Source organism: Anolis sagrei, chromosome 3 (genome assembly GCF_037176765.1).
Source record: "Anolis sagrei isolate rAnoSag1 chromosome 3, rAnoSag1.mat, whole genome shotgun sequence".
Taxonomy (NCBI): domain Eukaryota; kingdom Metazoa; phylum Chordata; class Lepidosauria; order Squamata; family Dactyloidae; genus Anolis; species Anolis sagrei.
The window spans coordinates 68,668,608-68,690,142 of NC_090023.1; the positions used below are offsets into that span (position 1 = coordinate 68,668,608).

Consider the following 21,535-nt stretch of genomic DNA (forward strand, 5'->3'; position numbering starts at 1 on the left):
TTACGTTACATAGTAATTACTGTATTGATGAATTTAGCACCAAAACATCGTAATGTATTGAAACACCTGTGGATCTAGGGGGTAGGCAGACTGTGTTGGATAATACAGAACATTAAAATGAGCAAAGGTTGGATAAGCGAGACTCTACTGTATCAGTAGAAAATTGTTTTCAAAATATTAAAAACAATCAGAAGTTATATATATACATATTAGTATACAGCAATTATACATACAATTCTTTTATGTTTTGTCATTGTCAGTGAATATTATCCTATGTTGTTTAAGTTATTGGCATATACTATTGTATATGCCAATTGTTGCAATTAGGGCTTTAGACAAACAACCTGGCCAGAACAATTCTGATCCATGCTGGCACAGACAGGCAAGTGGATCCACATCAGTTTCCAACACATGATGATTTGCACCAGTCAAGGCAAAAAATAAAGAGGGGTGGGATGGGACTTCTCACTGGTGAGTTGTTTCACTGGATTTTTGAATATTTCAAATTCATCCCTTATTGAAAGCGATGAATAATTAAGTATGCCTCCATGAGGATGGAGTAAGCATCAGGCCCTTCCCAGGAAAACATTTTAGACCATCTTTGGATATATACATGTTTACTCATACCCTATTTCAGGGCCTTAAGCCAACTGGGGAAGAAAGGTGGTAATCCTTCTCTTCACTAGAAGAACTATACCTTAATTCCCCCGAGACAAATATACACATATACACAGAACAACACTGGGGGCTAGTGTTGAGTCCAGTGAAGCCTCTGAGGATGAGTGTTACAGACAACCCAGTGTTTACAGATCAGACGGGATAGTGTGAAACAGAGAGAAATCTGGTGTTCCCAGAGACTGAAAGATTTTTTTTTATCGTGTCAGGAGCGACTTGAGAAACTGCAAGTCGCTTCTGGTATGAGAGAATTGGCCGTCTGCAAGGACGTTGCCCAGGGGACGCCCGGATTATTTTTATCACCCTTGTAGGAGGCTTCTCTCATGTCCCCGCATGAGGAGCTGGAGCTGATAGAGGGAGCTCATCCGCCTCTCCCCGGATTTGAACCTGCAACCTTCAGTCCTGCCGGCACAGGGGTTTAACCCACTGCGCCACCGGGGGCTCCTTGACTGAAAGATAAACAGAGGGAACCCAGGTGTGAGAAAGAGTGAGGTCATGGGCCAGAGAGAAAATGTTTAAGAAACTGGAGTCAGTGTTAGGTGAGGAGATCAACATTGGATTTTTCATGTGTCAAGTTGTCTCTCTTGGGAGCTCTGAGTTAGGAGTTCTGTTATTGGGTCTGTAGCTTGTTTTCCTGTTTAGGTTCAATGCCTCCTGCTTGGATTACAAATCTTGTTTCAAGCCTTTGGGATTATAGTCAAGTTCAAGTATCAAGCCTTTGGGTATGGTCATGTTCATACTTTCAAGCATTGGGATAATTTTATTGAAGTGCAACAACCCTTCAATTACAGTTTCTTGCTTTTGTCTTAAGTAATTTTTGTGATTCCTGTTTTTGTTAAGCTTCTGGAAATCTAGCTCCTGTATGCATTTTGAAACCGTTCTTATATTATTTACACTTTTCTTAATAAACTTACTATTCTTGTTCATCTGTATGGTGTTTGGGTGAAAAGGGGATCAAGTAGGTGTCTGGGCTACAACAGCTAGTACACTAAGCTGCCTACTTAGTATTTATTTTATAGGATTTCAAAACATATCTTTCTTGCCTGATAATGGTTGGTTTTTCAAATGTTTCTAATATGTTGATATTGGTTTGTTATACAAATGCTAGAGAGAATTGGTGTCTGAAAGTAGATTGATTGGGAAATAACATATTTTGTAACGCTTTAAAATTACATATTTGAAGATTACCCTTCATAATCAATAACTGGTTTCAATTTTGAATATATGTATTATAAATATTGTCTGCTCTGTATAATTATTACTTCACATATTATTGATATTATTATAATAAAGAATATTTAAAGTAGTCTGCTTTTGAAAAACATCTTTTGTTATATCACACTATACCGTATATTTCATGGTTAAATTATACATGCTAAAAAAAACTTCTGAAGAAAAAAGAACAGCAGTAAAAAAAGAATTAAAAGGGTGCCTCATGCTTGACATTCACATTTGTCTTTGTTTTCGCCTTGAGGTGGATTCAGTTTATATCTCCCACTCCTAGGTATGTAAATACATGTTAACTATCATGCATTATTTATTACTAAGACTCCTCTAAAACAGAGCATGTGCTACTCTTAATTTCGATGGCTTCCTAGGGATATGTAGGCACCAGCTTGCTTTTTTGTTTACTAAGCAAAATATTTACAATCCTCGTGGGGCAAATGCATTTAACACACAATTGGGCATCAACACAGATGTGGCAGGAACTGAGTCTCAAACAGCCTTCAAAGCAATATCTATGGATAGCAAGAAGAGTGCCAGAAGGTACATAAATGTCACTGGTGCCTTTTTGTCTCAAAATGCAAAGAAAATCCATCTGTGAACCTCTGACATTATCTTCACTATGGACAGGACTGCTAAATTGAAATGTAATTAAAAGAACTACTTCTACTTTTATTAAAATAATTGTTTGAAAAAAACTAATAGTTGAAAGCATTTCAAGCACTTGTTTACCATCTTTAGCATTTAAAACTATATATAAACTTAAATGCCATTTAAAACCAGGATAGTGACGGCAAACCATTTAAATCTTTGATAAGAATCCTAGCCTTAAAAGAACTCTCCTAGTCTCCTGCTTTAATAAATAAGACAGACAGTTTCCACTAACAATACATGGATTACTCAGTGTCAAATTTAGCTAATAAATATTCATTGTTCAAGCCTTGTACTTTCAAGCAGATTCTTGTATTGCTGGTTCATTCAATATTTTGCCCTGCAGCTGTAGAATAAACAGCTTATGGATTAAATGTAAAAGTTTAAATCAGTCTGTATAAACACTAAAGATGCCTATGCTTTGTCCATTGGAGCAGACTGTAAAGTCAATGCAGTGCCATTGAATTCATTTGGGGTAATTGTGATTAGTCTTGAAATATCAGGTGAGCAAGTTATTTTGGTAATGAGGTGCAAGCTGTTTTATGGAGCTCTAGGCCCAAAGCTTCGGTATCAAAATTATAGTCTGACAGGGTTCTTGGCTCCTGCTGAAAGACAAGTCATTTCTCAAATATAATTTTTCCAGGCTTAACAACAGACTTAGTTTTCTCTTGGGGGAAAGTTCTGTGCATTGTTCAGTGATAAATACTTTCTCTTTCTCTCTCTGCAAGAAATGTGTTGTTTTTTGACAGGTTTTATCTTTCAAAATGAAAAAGTTTGTACTGAAAATTAGATATTAAAACTTATCCCAATGTATCAGGCAAGTATATTTTTAGCTAAAGTGCTAGGTCTGCCATGCTTTACAAACAAGCTTAATTTTTTTGGCACACAATTTTGACAAGTCCTGGGAATGCTACTCCTCTGAACCAGCCATCGGTTCTTATTCATTGCATCCTATCAACCTATATTAAAATCTCATAGAGCATACTTGTAAGCACCAATTATTTAATATCGCAAGATAAATACAAATTCCAAACTCACCATAGTTCTCAGATGATGCATCAGATTTTTCTATCTTAATTTTCTGTGTAATTTTCTCACAGATTTCAATTTCTTTATATAACTGAAAAGGCAAAATAGCTTTAAGAAAAGTCTGTTACAAAGACACATCATGCCACTTGTCATTTTTTACAAAGTATTCTGAATTTTGGGACAAGCCATAAATAATATACAAACAAATGGTTGTAGCAGTGTGAACACTGAAGGCTGGAGTGAGCAGACAGATAAAACTACCAAATCAAATTGTGGTCAAAGGCATTGTGATTACTTTTCTGCCTATTCTTTCCTTGCCATTTTTGTGAAATCAATAATGTGTCTTCATAGAAAAGTCGAGAAACCATTTCAGACCTTCAGCCCATACCTTGGGAAGTCTGACTTGGCCACGGTGGTCCACGCTTTGGTTACATCCCGTTTACATTACTGCAACGCTCTCTATGTGGGGTTGCCTATGAAGACTGCCCAGAAGCTCCAACTAGTCCAACGAGCGGCAGCCAGAATTCTAACACGAGCAGGGTACAGGGAGCATACTACTCCTCTGTTGCACCAGCTCCACTGGCTGCCAATTAGCTTCCGAGCACAATTCAAAGTGCTGGTGTTAACCTATAAAGCCCTAAACGACTCCGGCCCAGTTTACCTGTCCGAACGTATTCTCCCCTATGAACCATCTAGATTGTTAAGATCGTCTGGAGGGGCCCTGCTCTCGGTCCCACCGGCCTCACAAGCGCAACTGGTGGGGACGAGGGACAGGGCCTTCTCGGTGGTGGCCCCTCGGCTCTGGAACTCTCTCCCTCTGGAGATCAGAGCTGCCCCTTCCATCTTGACATTCAGAAAACGGGTGAAAACTTGGCTATGGAGTTTGGCTTTCGACGAGTGAGTCAATATTCTGTGATATGGATGGATGACGACAAATGACGAACAACGAATTTACTATGACGACTGACCATTGTAATTATGTGATTGCATTTTGCTATTTTAACGTTTTAGTTTAATATGCTATATGATGTTTTTAATGACTGTTTGTGATATTACTGTTGGAAACCGGCCCGAGTCCCTCGACAGAGGAGAGAAGACCGGTATACAAAATTGCTAAATAAATAATAAATAAATAAATTCCAAAGCCCTCTTCAGTTCATCAGGTGGGGCAAGAGGAGGTTAAGAAGAAGACAAAGGAATACAGAGGGAATAAAAAGGGCAGGAAAAACTTGACAGTTTGAACCAGTCTGCTTATTGATATGTTTGCCTGCTAATTTAATTGTAAATATTGGTTCTCAGCATGGCTGAATAGAGTGTCATGAATCCTCTTCCTATATTATATTCATCTTATTTCTTAAAGAAGGGTACAAAAGTATCTTCATTTTTAAAAGGAATTTTGCTTACTAATACAGTATCTCTTCCCTCCTAAAATGCAATATCCATACATTTTAATCAAGCTGTATACAACCAAAAAAAGTAAATTAAAAGAGTATCAAAGAGTGTCATATCCCTGAGCAAAAAAATTAGGTTCATCTGCATACTTATACATTTCAAAAATGAAAAAGAAACATGTTTTAATGGTTAGATCTGTATGTGTATCCATAATAATTATTCAAAAATGCCCCTGGTGTCCTAAAATGATTAATAAAGTGTTTCCACCACAGTTTGCTCATGAAAAATTGACTGAGCACAGAGGGAGAGGAATTCAGCTAATAAGTACAATGTCTGCCAAAGAAGGGAACACAACCAGGTTGTACCTACAGAAAGGGGTTGAGTAAGGCTCTAGCTGGGAGGTACTTCAGAAAATAATAAGGTAGGTTTCGCTTTGCCTATTACATTTTATTAAGTTATGTATATCCCTAACATTTAACAAAGGTTTAGTTTATTAAGGGAAAAGGAAACAGGGCGTAAAACGGACATTTCCACCTTATTTGTTTCTTATGTCTCAGTTTACGTTATTTGTCATATTTGTAATAGTCCTTCTAACCACAAGTTCAAGGAGGCAACAGCCCTGACAACTGGTTCAGGCCGAATCCTGAATCTTCATAATGCCAGTCCAGCATTATGGACTGGCATTATCTTCATTATGGACTGGCATTATCTTCATAATGCCAGTCCTTTCATCACTTTCCAAGACTGGCTTACATGTAGAATGTTGTACATTTTTTTTTTGTGCCTTCAAGACAACTCAGACTTATGGCAACCAAATAATAGTTTTCTTGGAAGGATTTATTTGGAGGAGGCTGCCTTCTTCTAAGGCTGAATGATAGGGACCTGACAATGGCTGCATTCAAACTGTGGCCTCCTAGAGTTGTAGTCCAAAACTCAAGCCAATAGATCACACTGGGTATTGGTGTACTCCATATATGGAATGATAATGTGGGAATATTTCCTTGGGCAGTAATGTTGAAAACATTGGTTGGACGCAATGGCTACACATAACTATTGACCAATACTTCTTTTAGCGTCATAATTAAGATAGTATGGCCATAACTTCAATATGGATAATGCCATTTCTTAGGGGAGTTTCAAAGTTATTTTTATAGTGATGTATTTAAATTTATTTAAAGTATTTATGTATTATCTCCTGGCTCACAAGGGATCCTACAGTTAGATAAATATGTAATCAATAAGTGGTTGGGGTTAAATCATATGATTTAAACACAGCGTCATAAAGTGCCTTGTCTTCTGCTATTGCTGCTGAATAACTAAAATAGTTACTTTTGAAAAACAGGAAACTGAATAGTTACTTTAATGATAACTGTAACTAATAATTTTTTTAATTAACTTTTTAAATTATGGTTATGTGCTGTAAAAGAATTAAGCTTCTGTTCTGTCATTCAGATTTAACCTTAGAAAACATTTTAATTCAGATGTTTCATTTATCTCCCCCAGGGGTCAGTATTTACCACCTTTCCCTATTCGCATTACTTCACCAAATGTTCCAAAAAGATGTGATGTTTGGTTTGTTTAAATGTAAAACAATGTAACAATTTTCTTAAGTATATCTTCAAAAGAGACCATTTGATATTCAAGCTCCAGATTTCCTGGTCAGCATTAAGAAATCAAAAGTCCTAACCCTGCTATCTTTGCTTATCTACTTCTATGTCCATCCAGGCTTCCATTTCTGAATGTTCTGTGAGCCGTGAATGGTAGATGAATGATGCCAAAGCACATTTTGCTCTGTATTTGGTCTAAGGGCAAAAAGACCAAATTGCCACACAACAACAAAGTTCTTACAGAGTGACCTTGGATCAATCACAAAGCCTTAGTGTATTATATAAGAACAAGTTATTGGAATAATAAGGAGAAGGAAGACCCAAGTATATCACTATATACTTCTAGGAAGGAAAGCGAAATGACATAATAACAGCTTCTTATCTTGCTGCGTTTGAGAAAAGATCTTGTTATTGACTGCATGTCCTTCAGACATTGGCACACAGACACACACACACACACACCAAATACTGATAGAAAATTGCATTTTAAAAAATACAGATCCCAAGAATGGTTGCTGAAGAATGAAATTACCAATTCAGAAATGTCCTCTTCTAACTTTGGTATATAGGATTGCATTTGGTTTCCTGATAAGAACCTTAGGCGCAAATAGTGTGCTGAATAATCCAGTTGATGTGCCTGAAACAAAAAAGAGTTGCAGGGAAACATTAATAAAAATGATAGAGAAGAAAACCAGTAGCCATTTTCTTTCACAGAAAGATGTCTCTGAAAATTGAAGGAGAGATCTTCTCTTCTTAAAAGGAAGCTTCCAAACATATTGTCTAAACAGCCCTTGAAAAATAATGTATTCCTCACTCAGAAAACAGAAATGCTCACATAACTCCTTCTTGATGTTGTAAAAACACATTTATTATTCCAAGTAGAAGAGTGCTAGAACTCGCTCTTGTCAACTACCAAATGGATGAAAATACAGCTATTGCAGAGAAAAGGTGTACTGCATCATGGGAGAAAAGAAGGGAGATGCTATCTCCCGCGTATCTAACAACATAACTTTCTTAAAAGTACATGTATTAGAAGGCAACTTTCTTTTTGGATCTTGATGTAGTCTGCGATTAAGATATCAAATGCTAGCTAACCGGATTAGCATTGTAAATTTCATGTATTACATAGCATCATCCCAAAATGGATTACAAATTATGTGCATTTCAAATAATTTCTCATCCTAAATAATGTGCATCATTAAAATGGTTAATTATAATTAGTTCAAGATTATGGCATTTGCACTCCCACCCTCTGTTCCAATTATCTGTTGCATATTAAAATCAGTCTATTTATGAGGAATCTATGCGATCACCACAAAAGTGCTATTTTAGAATTATTTCAGAAAGCTAAAAGCAGACAAAAAATCACCAAAGCAGGTCAAGTAAGTGCAGCTTTCTCTCATCGCTATGGAAGGCCTACATCTTTGGGGAAAATAATGAAAGCCAGTCAGATGGTCTTCCCAACATTCATATTTTGACTGCTTACTCCCTTTATCCCCTAAAATACTTTCTTCCAACTGAAAAAAAGTTACTGTGTCACTATTCCATCTTCTAAATTGCTTCAAGTCATGGTCCACTAAAGTCAATAAAGGCATACACAACCCAGGTCCTTCTTACACCTAAATGTAAAAACAATTGTTAACTCCACTTAGAGCAGACTCACAGCTCTATTAGTGAAGTTTATGTAAGAGTTGACTCATCAACTTTGATTGTCCCAAGTCTGATATGACAGGCATACTTTAGCTGAGACTAACAACTGGACTTAGGCCCAACCAAAAAAAGAGCACCAGCACTTCTAGAGTTTTCAAAGTCGGGAGGGCTCCTGTTCCTTTAATTACTGTGTAGGAAAGGGAATGCCAATGGGTGTGGCTTGTTACCTAGCTGTGTGACAAACAACACATGCTGACTGTCACTCTTCTACCCAAACACTGAAGACATAAGTGCCCCCAGTTTTCACTCTGACAATCCTAAGCATTCAGTGAATAGTCGGGTGCTGTCAAGAAGCCATCCTTTTGTGGTTGAAAACAATGCTTCTTGGGCTGCCTGATGTGAGGAGGTTGGCAATTGTTTTTTCCCAATGTACCCATATTTGTGGCCAAAGTACAGCTATTCCTTTGTGCCTAAAAACTTTCCAGGAACCTGCACACAATGGCCTGGGCATCTGCATCATTTCAGGAACTAATCCTTTGAGTGGCACTGGCCTCAAGAAGTAGCCAAAACCACATTGTGTGATGTTGTTGTTCTCAAGACTGGAGGCAGCCCAACAGCAGCATGAGGAAGAGTACTGCATGTCTTTCAAGATGAAAAGGACATGAAAGGCCCCCTGCCTGTGATTGATCCTACAATGCCCTTGCCTCTGGGGAGAGATAACAGCATCCCCAGGAAAGGATGGGTAAAAGCTTGCTGCCATTCATTAGAGGGCGGCTGTGGCCTGAGGGCAATCATTACTTGCCTCAAGCCCATGGCAACTTCGAGCCAGAGCCACAACCACCAACAGTATGCTCACGACACAGAGTTAAAGTCAGCCCCAGTGTGGTCGATATCTAAACCTGTTATGAAGACAAACTTTCTCAGCATAAATACATATCAAAATCATCTTTGTTTGTAGTCAAATAGCTCTGGGTTGTATCTAACTGTGACTACTTGCCATAATGGAATAGACACTGCTGGTATAATGGATCCCACCTTCCCTCTACAGCCCCCACTCCATGATTCCCAAACAGAAAAGAAGGGAAAGGAAATTCCCAGTTTTCACAGTGACACCTTCGCTAAGCACCAAACAACCAGGATCAGTCAATAGTGTTGGCTCTCGCCTTCTGTGGTGGTGTTACTGTTTTAATGTCTAAACATCCCCCCTCCTCAAATAAGTCCAGCAGAATTCAGACTTCTTTCAGGGATAACAGAATTTGAAAGAAGGTTAGCAACAGCATGTATCAGAGAATAAAAGACCCGGGGAAAGAATATCTCTTGAGAAACATATAAAAATGAAACCTGACAAGCCAACACAAGTATGGAGGAAATAAAAATCACGTGAATGGAACAGATGACCCACTAGCCTCTTTCCAACAGCCTCTTTCTGTCAGTGAGCAATCACTGGGAACCTCCTGTATATTCCACAGCTCATTCGGCTTCAGAGTTGTCGAGGGCAGGGAAAGAAGTGACTGAAAGGCCTGTCAGGGAAATTTAATCTGACATGCTAGAGAACCCACAGAGACTAGTGTCCGGGCAGCAGAAAGCTAACCGTAAATATTGATGGCTATATGCTGACAAACAGCAGTTCTTTGACCCTCTTTCCTTATCCTGGAGGGAAAGACCCAATTCTCACAGTCTGAGACAGACCTCTGGAAGAGGTTGGTTATTAGCAAGCTCTTCCCTAAAGCCCAAACAACTAGGACTAGCAAAAGCATGCAAGCAAAAAAAAAAAAATGGTAGTTTTAGAATGCTTTCTCTCCTTTGTTTTACAGGCAGCAAGCTCATTTCCAGAAACAGAGGGAAATGCCTGACAGGGCCACTGATGTATCTCTTAGCTCCACCTGAGTAGGCAATGTGTGGCTACTGGCTTCTGCAGAGCCTATCATGAATCACTGCTATTTTTTTTCCACTTCACCTCTGTGTTTTGGCAGGATGATCATGTTAGAATCTATCTCAATTTCAGATTGCCACAAAGCATGCTAGGAGCAGGCATCACATTTTCTAACTGAAAGGCATTCCTGGAAGCCTCCCAAGAGAGTTATTCAGTTTGAAAACAAGCTGCAAGTCTCTGGGAAACTTGTTTTAAAGGGAAGTTTTGAGGGAACCAACTTTAGAAGGAGTCATTATGGTGTAGTGGCTTGATCACTGGACTACAACTTTGGTGACCAAGGTTTGATTCCCCTGCACTGGGTGACCTTGAGCAAAAGTAAAACTCTCTTAGCCTCAGAGGAAGGCGATAGCAAACCACTTCTGAACAACTCTTATAAAAAAAACTCTTTTGCCTTGGGTAAGAAATGACTTGAAGGCAAAAAACAACAACAAATGGCCATAGCAACAAAATTCAGTGATTTGTTGGCAAATCTGACACTTCAGAAAAAGGAACAAACCTTGGTGATTTACCCTGGTGAGTCCCTCCATTTCTGACTGAATGTACCTTTCTAGCTTTCAAAACAAAGAGTGTTCTCAGATCTACCTTAAAAAAGCAAGGGTTGAATACATAGATTTTGTCTGCAAAGAATGTTTTCCAGCTAGAAAACTACAAAGCGTTTTGCAATATGCGAAACACTACAAAACAAAATATCCCACTGAAAAACCCTGAGCATTTTTGCAACTGGCAGGATAGTAGTCCTGAAGGTCCAGTAAATCTGGTTTTGAATCCCTTTGATTCCCATCCTCAAGGTAAGATTTACAACACGGGAAGTCTGAACAACAACAACAACTAGAGCACGAAGAGGTTTACATGAAATGTAGAGCTTGAAATGTTTACTATACCAGAACTTGGTTCTCAGATGGCAGATGACAAACTGATGTGAAATGATGTGGATCAGAGAATTTAAAGGGAAAAGAATGAGCTGAATGCAAGAGACAGAAGAGAAAGATTCATTATTAGATGTTATGGAAAAGAATGTAATCATCAGTATTGTCTTACACTGATAATAAAGAAAGGAAGAGACAGATGTATAGCCTGAATCACAATTCAGTTAAGCCAGAACGCTTGATGTCAAAGCTGTTAAAATCCCAACCATGACCTGACATGCTTGCAATCTGAACCTTAAAAATTAGCTGGATGAGCACTTAGGAATTGTTCTTCAGGAGAAGTATACTGTACTAAAGGGGAAATAGCTCAGAAGCTAACTCCTTTTTTTTTTCTCAAAAGCCCTAAAATAAAACCATTATAAAGAACATTTCATAATTTTTTGCTCATTGTGTGTCTTCTTTTTTAAAAAAATGTCATGTGATCTTGGCTACAATGAGATATTTCTCCAGGAACATCAGTCTATAGAAACTCATTTGTCAGTGAATACAATATATAATTACCCCAAACAAAGGCATCCCTCACATCTTCTGTGCAATGCTGGATTTTTCTTTAAAAGTTAAAAGTTTTATTTTTCCAAGGCTTAACTTGAATTTTAAAGATCCAGAGTATCATGCAAACTGCTTTTAGCGTTTCACTTTTGTTCATTAGTAGAGGTTCATTGGGTGAAGGCCACGGATTGCAAGGGTGATTTCTTTCTATAGTGGAGCTTGCAATTAATAATAATAATAATAACAATAATAATAATAATAATAATGGGTTGCTGTAGGTTTTCTCGAGCTATATGGTCATGTTCTAGAGGCATTCTCTCCTGACGTTTCGCCTGCATCTATGGCAAACATCCTCAGAGGATGTAAGGTAATGATGTGATAATAATAATAATAATAATAATAATAATAATAGACTTTATTTATATTCTGCCCTATCTCCCCGAGGGGACACATTTCTATGTTAGCTTGTAAACTGCAATACATATATTTTATTGATTCCTTTCTCCAAGTGAATGAATTCAACAAAGCACCTGGGAAGCCAGATAATTAGTAAAAAAAATGATGTGACCAAATAAATAGCTTTCTTCTTCTGAAAATTCGTTTCCAGATTTCTGTCATTGTTACTGCCAATAATTCATATGTGGTGAGTATCACTTCACAGACACTTTTACCATTCTTCAACAATACATCTCTTTCATAGTTGGAAATGCACAATAGTGTGTTAATATAAAGTTGCATTAGCTCAAGATGCTTTAAATATCATATATATCATATACTTAAAGAAACAAGTCAAATTTCTATACCTTTATATCTGACCCTGCTGGGGGGAAAACACCTGGAAGGCTAAAATTGTTTCCCCGAAATTGGGTTCCCATAATATGGTGGGGCGGTAAATTGTGCTATTTTGGACAATGCTTTCCCCAAGATTCTCTGGTATCGGCAAATATTGGCAAAAAATCGGTTTTAAAAAAAATCCTAAAATCAGATAATTGTTTAGAAATTCACTTCTGATTTAAAAATACAAGACTCTGCTTACATTGAATGGTGCAAGGGGAGAGGCAATAAAATTTTCTATTTATTTAGCCAAAGATTGATCTTTGCTTCTGGAGGTGTCAATGGCCAATTGTGACTGTGTTTTGACCACAGCGCCAAAATGAGTACAACATAACAATGCATAGATAACACATTAAGGTAGACTTGAACTCTTTGGTTAATATCTTGTTTAATAATTCAAAATGTGGGGCGTTTGAAAATAATGTGATAATTAGTTTAGAAAGTGGCCATAGAGGAATCAGACCACATACAATAACAAAACATGAATCAAATGTGGAAAGTGTGTGCACAAGGACTACACTGTCTGAACAAAACAAAACAACATAATTCAAAAGCATCCTGTTTTATCTTTAATTAACATTATGTTGATGCATTTTGTAAACTGCAATACATATATATTTTTGATGCTTTTCTCACACCTACTTTCTCACACCTACGTAGTTCCTTCAGCATTTGATCACATCCCCCTAATCCTAGTGAGAATAGTTTCAGCAGATAGGAGTTCACCAGGGATGAAAAAGTTTAGAGTTAAGCAAATGGTTTTGTCAAATTATTATTATTATTATTATTATTATTATTATTATTATTATTTTGAACATATTATAATCAGGTTTTAAACAGCATTTTGTTTTCATGATACTGCAAAGTTGTCTTGGTCCCATGTCAGAAGAAAGGAGGAATATTAATTAATCAATTAAACAGAGTTAAATCAGAACTGGGGATGCATCTACATAGTAGACATAATGCAGTCTGACATCACTTTAACTACCATAGCTGAATGTTATAAAATCATGGGAGTTCTAGTTTGGTGAGGCATTAGCACTTGTTGTTAGAGAAGGCTAAAGATCTTGTAAAATTATGATTGCCAGGCCATGGTAGTCAAAGTGATGCCAAATTGCCTTAATTTTACACTGCAGATGCACCTTGAAGCTTCTGGTTAGTCTTTCTCCTATCAAAACAAATTCTGAAAGCAGGATTTTGATTCTTTGTTTGCCTGGTAGAAATGCAGCCACTAACTGGAGTTTAAACGCAATATCCCTATAACTACAAGTACATACATTATTTAATATCTACACAAGTGAAATATTCAGTAGGGGGCAGAGTGAGATAGAGCTGTAGGCACAGAGAAACTGTTAAAGATGGAATACAAGTACAAAAAAATTAGGCCAATGTACTTGGGTGAAAATTAATTTTGCTGGAGCTTGCCCACCTTCTCGAAGGATTCTACCATTCGGTCTAAGTTGAACAGATAAAAGGAATCTGCAGAAAATGGGTAGCAAGGAATAGCACGCAGCTACTTCAAAGTTATACATAATTGGGAGAGAAAGATGGGAAATGTTTCAGACTGTTGCAGATGCAAGTGCTTGTAAAATAAACTTTCCAAGCATGCGAAGGTCTTTCCCATTACCTATATGGAAAGGAAAGCTTACCAGATTTAAAAATATGTCAGTGACCAAAACACATGAAGAGCCCTGTTTTTTCCAACACTTGCATTTTAAAGCCTGTATGATGTCACTAAATTCACCATAATGCTGATGTAAAGGATAATTATTTGACTAACACCATTGGTTTTGTTCATGGAAGAAAACAGCGATCCTCTCCCCAAAAACTAAAATTCAATTTCAAAATATATTTTTTTCAGTCAGGAATACAAATTTCAACATGCATTTCAGGAACATGAAGACAAACAGCCTTCCCTCACATGCCAATTCTCTCACACAGAAAGCAGATAGCTTTTGAAGAGTAAACATCACTCAAAAGGAAGAAAACTCCCAATATGGGAAACTAAGTTTTCTGCAATTTTTCATTCCAAATGAAATTAAACCACAGGGTTGCAGGTTTTGTTGCTCTGAAACGGGAACAAAACAATAACACAATATATAATTCAAAAAGTCTTTTGGCACAGAGTCTCCTTTTTACCTTACAAATCATTTCCAGGACATCTCTTGTTGTGTCTCCAGGGTGCACTACAGTCAAAGCAGACTGGTTATTTGGCAGACTGTACCAGGATGGGGTGAAATACTCATGAACCCAGATGTCAGAGTCAGGATTGTGTGGATGGACAGTAGTTAGCACCACTTCTTTCTCTCTCTAAAGAGAAAAATACAAGGGTCAAAAATACTTCTGGTATGACAGGAATCTCTACTTGTCTCTTAACAACAAATGTAAAAAAATGTAAAATTCACCTTTTTTTCACCCAATTAAATAACAAAATGAAAACATATTATGTGTGGGTGATTGATTGTCAGAAAGATGCTATCAGTTGCCCAGAAACCATCAGCTCTATGCCTGGTTATGGACGAGCACATATATACACACCAGAAATACATATAGCACAATTCAATGGCAGGAAAGCTTTAGCTTCACTCCAGTTCCAATAATATCCAGAAGAATTGGTGGGATTGAATGAAGAGGCTATAGAACACTAGGGTAGAAAGAAGCTTCAGCTTCACTCCAATCACAGCAGCCATATTGATCACTTGGACAGAAATATAGATAAAACTCACGTCAGGCTTCAGTCCCCCCCCCCCCCCCCCGAAATTCTCATGGTGGTTTGCGGGAAGGCCTTACTGGTACATTATTTAAACTGTTATGTTATTCATATCATGATCTGATCACCATGCTCAATATATCCCATATGCATGGGGGTATTGGGGTAACGATACAAAAGGTTTGCTAGGGTAGACCCTCTTTCACTCAGACTCAGCCCCCCCCCCCCGAATCAAACTCAGCCCCGAATCAAACTCAACAAAATCCTGGCTACGGGCCTGACTCACACCAACTCCAATAAAGTTAGTTAGAATTATAGAATCATGGAATTATAGAATCTTAGAGTTGGAAGGGACTGCAAGGGCAACCTAGTCCAACCCAAAGGGAAATCCACCACTACATGCAACAATCTACTCTACTGTGAAACAGTTCTCACAGCCAACATTTTAAGTGGGGTCCCTTGGGATCAGAAGTGTTTGGATTTCAGGTTTTTGTGGATTTTGAAATATTTGCAAATCCATGAGTTATGTGGAGATGGGACTCAGTTCTAAACATAACATTCATTTATGTTTCATGTAAATATTATATACATAGAATCATAGAATCATAAGAGTTGGAAGAGACCTCATGGGCCATCCAGTTCAACTCCCTGCCAAGAAGTGGGAAAATCATATTCAAAGCAGCCCCAACAGATGGTCATCCAGCCTCTGCTTAAAAGCCTCTAAAGTAGGAACCTCCACCACACTCCAGGGCAAAGAGTTCCACTGCTGAACTGCTCTCACAGTTAGGAAGTTCTTTCTAATGTTCAGGTGGAATCTCCTTTCCTGTAGTTTGAAGCCATTGTTCTGCGTCCTAGTCTCCAGGGCAGCAGAAAACATGGCATGAAGATTTTATACACAATTTTTAAAAATAATTTTGTACATTAAGCAAAATTAATGTACACTGAAACATCATAAGGTAAAGGTGTCCCCATCACAGTCATCCAGCTGAATACAAATTTTGGATTTTGGAGTCTTTTATATTTCAGATTTCTGTATAAGGAATGCTCAGCCTGTAATGTGAATCCATTGGCTTATGTTCTAGTCTCTGGAGCAGAAGAAAACTAGTTCACTTTATTTCCTTTACTTCTTCAACCTAAACATACCCAACACCCTAAGGCATTTCTCGTAAGGCTTGATTTCCAAACTTTTGATCATTTCACATGCCAACTTATCATTATCCTTCCTGAAATGTGCTGCCCAAAGCTGGACACAGCATAACGGGTGAGGCCTGACCAAAGTAAAGTAGAATGGCACTACTTCCCTTGATCTGGGACTGATGCTCCTTCTTTATAGGCTTTTAAGCAAGGGCTGGATGGCCATCTGTCATGGGGGTTTTGGTTGTGCTTTCCCTGCATAGCAAGGGGTCTCTTCCAACTCTATGATTCTATGAAACAGGCTAAAATTACACTGGCTTTTTACTACTGATTCATTATATGGAAATATACTCTGGAATCCTCACAGATGCTGTCACACAGGTGCCAGAAACCCCAACAACAATCACAAAAAAATGTTAGCTGTAGCAGCAAGAAGTGCAGCATTGGTGCACATACCTGTGGGCTGATGGGGGACCTAACACAAATCTACCCTAAATTCAAAATTGAGATGACTCTGAGACAATCATCTGTTGGCAAAACTCCTTTCCTTGCTATGAGTACACTATCTACTTTGCTAAGGAGTAATTTCATACTTGAATCCCAATTGCATGCAAACACGCATTCACATGCAGTGCTCACTCAATGGGCTAATTTCCTGGCATCGAATTCCTTGTGTACATTGGATTGCCCATAGAACGTAGAATCAGTGGAAAGTATGCAGACAGGAAGTCTTGATGAGATATAAATTAAACAAAAAGACACTATTATTCTTGTATCAAAGTTAGATTGTTCTTTTATTAATTATGGAATTAGTTGAACGAGTATTTTTATTACATCTTAGCAAAGGACAGGATTCATGCCAAATGTTCCTTAGTTTTTCTAGATTTAAGTTATACCCTTAGGGATATAATTTCTAGTAAGTGACAGATATATGGAATTCCCATTAGTTTTCAAAGCCATCACACCGATAAATCACCATTTGCTTGATTAACTATATGACCCCTGGCCCTGAAGTAATGACATTTCATAGCCCAGTTTCCTTTTGAGACTTATGAAGGTAACAAAACCAAATTGTAATTACCAAAACAGAAGTCTCATTAACGTGCACACATTGATCAAGTGTAAAAAAAAAACTATGTTAATCTGCCCTAATCACATCAGATTAGCAGAGGTCTTATGTGATATACACAGAGCAGAGGTCTTATGTGATATACACAATGATATATGTCAGACTTGGCATGTGATTAGTTTTGGTGTTAAAAAGCCCAAAACATTAACAAACATTTTGGCAATTATATCAATGTAACAGTAAGTTAGAGAGGAAGAAGATCTGCTTTGGGCAGAATTAAGGAGTGGGGGGGGGGGGAACTAAGGGAAAAAGATTACTGAATACTTCAGATATGTTGGTGATGCAAAGATCTTTGCCTTGAAGTGAAGAAATATATCTGGGATTAGACTGTATGCTGAAAGCGGGCAGCAGAGGAGGGTGGTGGCTTTGATATCATTGGCATGGTGAATAAATTCCAGGTTTTAATCTAAACTTTAAAGGAAGTATCCATGGTCCTGAAACATATCCTCCAAACAGTTTTTTAGAAATCCAATAAAACCCAGGACTGGATTTACCAGCTTGCTTGTCTTCCCGTGCCCCCACTATAACAAAGCATATCCATCTGGTTCTTTGTGCATACAAACCATCCCGTTTACATACTTAACATTTGTAAAGTTAAACTTAGATTACATGAAGTCACATATACACCTCTGTCTCATAATGGTCCTTGACTGAGAATCAGAAGAGAGTTTTGCTCCCCAAAATCCCAACTCCATAGACATTCACATCCATACTGTATGCACAGTACAAAATAAGCATTCATTCAGTAGTTTCCCCACAGTGTTTTCTTCCACGTCCTATATTTTCTTTTACTCTGGAAAATATATTGGCCTAGTAAATGCTGGTTGCAAATACTTTCTAGACCAGTGGTTCCCTAACTGTGGTCCGGGAACCATCAGTGGTCCACAAGAACTAAAATATGGTCCACGGCCTCACTGTTGTTACACTGTCGAAACAAAAGCCACTGGTCTCTTGAAACTCTCTTACAGTGCTGAGGCTTATTAAATATGATTTTCTGTGGGCGAACAGATGGCAACTACTGGATGGCATATGTTCTGTATCAGAAACTAGAGCTGATATGGTCTAGCCAATGCAATTTTCTGAATCAGCACCCCAAATAACCAAACCAAATCTAAAGTTGACCGAAAAATTGAATCACAACCCTTTTAATACTAATGTTGGAGAGTGGTCCATGGTCAAATGGTCCCTGGTCAAAAAACGTTGGGAACCACTGTTCTAGACGGAGGCTGGGAAGTTTGGTTTGCTTGCTAGTTTGTTCCCTTTTTTAAATCATTACAATAGAAATCTATATACTTGGGGTTAAAGGAGACATAAGAATCCAAAAAGTAGTTTAAAAAATGAAAGGAATATAAGCAAAATAAAAGATCTGTATTTGTGCCTATGGCCTGCTTATCTGCGGGGCAGGACAGGAATTGAATAATAAAGATCTCCATGAAATCTTATTAAAGATCTCCAGAGACATATATCTGAACCCAGAATATTTGCTATGTTTTTATTCATTTATTCATTTATATTTTATGTCCTCCATCTTTCTCAGGACTAGGAATCAAGTAGCAACCAAATGGAACTTAAGTTTGAACTAAGAAGACAATGCTTATATATTTATATTCTTACATATTTTAAGTGGAAAACACTTCTATATCCATATGGCAGGTGTTTCGACCTAATAGTTTTCACAGAGAAGGGCTTATATCAATGCAAACACTGTTGTTTACAGAATCCCAATTGCGCTCCTCTCCAGTGCTTACTAGCCATGGAACCACAAGCCTTGCTCATGCAGATACCAGTAAACTCTCAGGAGCTCCCCTCTCTGCAGCAGATTCAAAGCAGAGCAGTGCCAAGTTTTCCTGTACCTTGTGTTTGGCTGAGCTTCAAAACAGCCTGTCATCTGGCAGAGCTTTACTGCTGCATGACTTGCCCTTCCCATCAGGTTTTCACTTCTCTTTATTTTGTCCTGAAGGAATCAGTTCCGTTCTAAAAACAGACTCACGAGCTAATTGAGCTCCTTTGTGGAAATCATGTAATGTCACGTTATTTTTACCTTGCTTTCTTGTACTGTGTCATCAAATATTCCTTCTAAAGATTTCTTTACAGCATCAGTTCCTTCACCGAACACCTGCAGAGGTACAAAAAGAGCTATTTTAAAACACAATAAGATGATGCAAATGTTTTCTAAATTTGGAAGTATCTCCAAATTCCTGGGACAAATGAGGAAGGGGTGGGGAGCGGCACAGGTTGCATTATCGTATCTATTGAAATGGCTCACATGTCTTGCCAGCCCTAAATAACAGCCAATCTGATTGAGGACCTACTGAAAGCCATTAAAAGAAGTGAGGAGCAAGAGAACCATTTAATGGCAAATGTTGTTGTTCTTATAATATTAGCACTCCGATTTTCTCCCAGGACTGTGACCCAAAATGGCTCACAACTTTAAAAATTCTACAGTGTAAAAACCTACAAAATAAATTAAATATTAAAAGTATTAAAATAATTAAAGCACTAAGCAAGAAGGTGAGGGGTGTTCAAAAAAGCAGTTAATATACTGTTGCCAAATCCTTCTGTTGCCTCCAGTACATCGAAGATATATTAAACCAGAGTTGGTCAATCCTTCTGCTGCCAACGATCACATTTTCTAGTGAATAATTTGTTAATAGCCAAATTGGGCTACACAAGAGTGTCAAAAATGAAAATGACCTAGACCCAAAAGCTCTTTCCATGGCCTATTTTTCTGCCCCTTTTTGCCATCGCCTTTTATTTCTCTCCCTTCCTTCTTCCTACCAAAGGGCTGCCAGGTTACATATAGATTCCTTGCCAGAGCTGCACAAAATTAACAATGGCTTATACTACTGTTATAAGTAACAGCCAATGTCACACACACCATTTATAGTAAGGCAATCACCAGTTCTTGTGTGAAAATTTTTGTGTGAAAATTTGAACAAGATTGCATAAAGGTTATATTAGGGCAAAAAGTGCAACCCATGCTGGACAAATAATATTTTCATCAAAAATATTCCTAATCCAAATGCTGCATGGAGTCAAATTTATTAAAATAGCTTTACATGGAGTCAAAGAGAGAATATTCCTTCTTTAGACCCTATATCAGGGTCCTCAAACTAAGGCCCGGGGGCCGGATGCGGCCCTCCAAGGTCATTTACCTGGCCCTTGCTCAGGGTCAACCTAAGTCTGAAATGACTTGAAAGCACAAAACAACAACAACAATCCTATCTCATCAGCCAAAAGCAGACCCACACTTCCCATTGAAATACTAATAAGTTTATATTTGTTAGAATTGTTCCTCATTTTAATTATTTTATTGTTTTTATGTGTTTTTTACACTGCAAATAAGATATGTGCAGCGTGCACAGGAATTCATGTTTTATTTTTCAAATTATAATCCGGCCCTCCAACAGTTTGAGGGACTGTGACCTGGCCCTCTGCTTAAAAAGTTTGTGGACCCCTGCCCTATATAGTTCCCCTTCTCACAAAACATAAAACTTCATGGAATCTCCCACAGCGACTTATCATAAACCCTATCTCTATATTTGTTTGGATAAGAAAATAAGCTCAACTTTTCTGACACATTTCAATGTAGAATGTGTTTGTTTCTATGTGGTTTCAGGTTGCTTGCTGATCTTTGGCAACTATAGAATTTTCTTAGGCAAAGAATACTCAAGAGGTAGTTTTGTCAATTTTTCCTTCTGAAATATAGTTTACAAACACCTATTAGTTGGTGATCTTCCATCCAAGTAATAACCACAGCTGACCCTGCCTAGCTTCCAAGATCAGATGAGATCTAGTGCCCTTCGGGTATTTAGGCCAATGTGGAATGAAGGGGGTGGAAATGGCAGCTAGACTTCTTTATCATTTGCAAAAAATCATCTTAGGACAGTGGACTTCTGGGATGATCACAATCTCCCTTTGCAGAGAAGGACTGCAAAGAAAGCAAAACTCTAGAAGTGCATGCATCAGACATATGAAATTGTAGTGGATCAAACAGAACCATTTCTGCTGTTTTTAAAATCCCTTTTATTGATGGAGACCTATATTCGGGGGATTTAAAAGCTGGTTGAAATTCTTAAAGAAAAGAAGAGCCAATACAACTGTGGATTAGATTATTTCTGTTTGAGCACACATGCCATACAGTCAGAACAA

At 37.9% G+C, this 21,535-nt stretch overlaps 1 protein-coding gene across 8 annotated transcripts in view; it reads right to left on the minus strand.

Annotated features, from left to right (window-relative positions):
* Nucleotides 1-21,535, minus strand: part of TIAM1 (TIAM Rac1 associated GEF 1) — a 260,834-nt gene that overhangs the window by 48,939 nt on the left and 190,360 nt on the right. For all 8 annotated transcript variants that reach the window (XM_060770440.2, XM_060770445.2, XM_060770442.2 and 5 more), the window contains 4 exons: nt 19,425-19,499; nt 14,550-14,720; nt 7,111-7,215; nt 3,589-3,670 (listed from right to left, as the gene is read on the minus strand). In XM_060770440.2, coding sequence (XP_060626423.2) covers nt 3,589-3,670; nt 7,111-7,215; nt 14,550-14,720; nt 19,425-19,499 — 433 coding nt within the window. The remainder of the gene's footprint in view (nt 1-3,588; nt 3,671-7,110; nt 7,216-14,549; nt 14,721-19,424; nt 19,500-21,535) is intronic.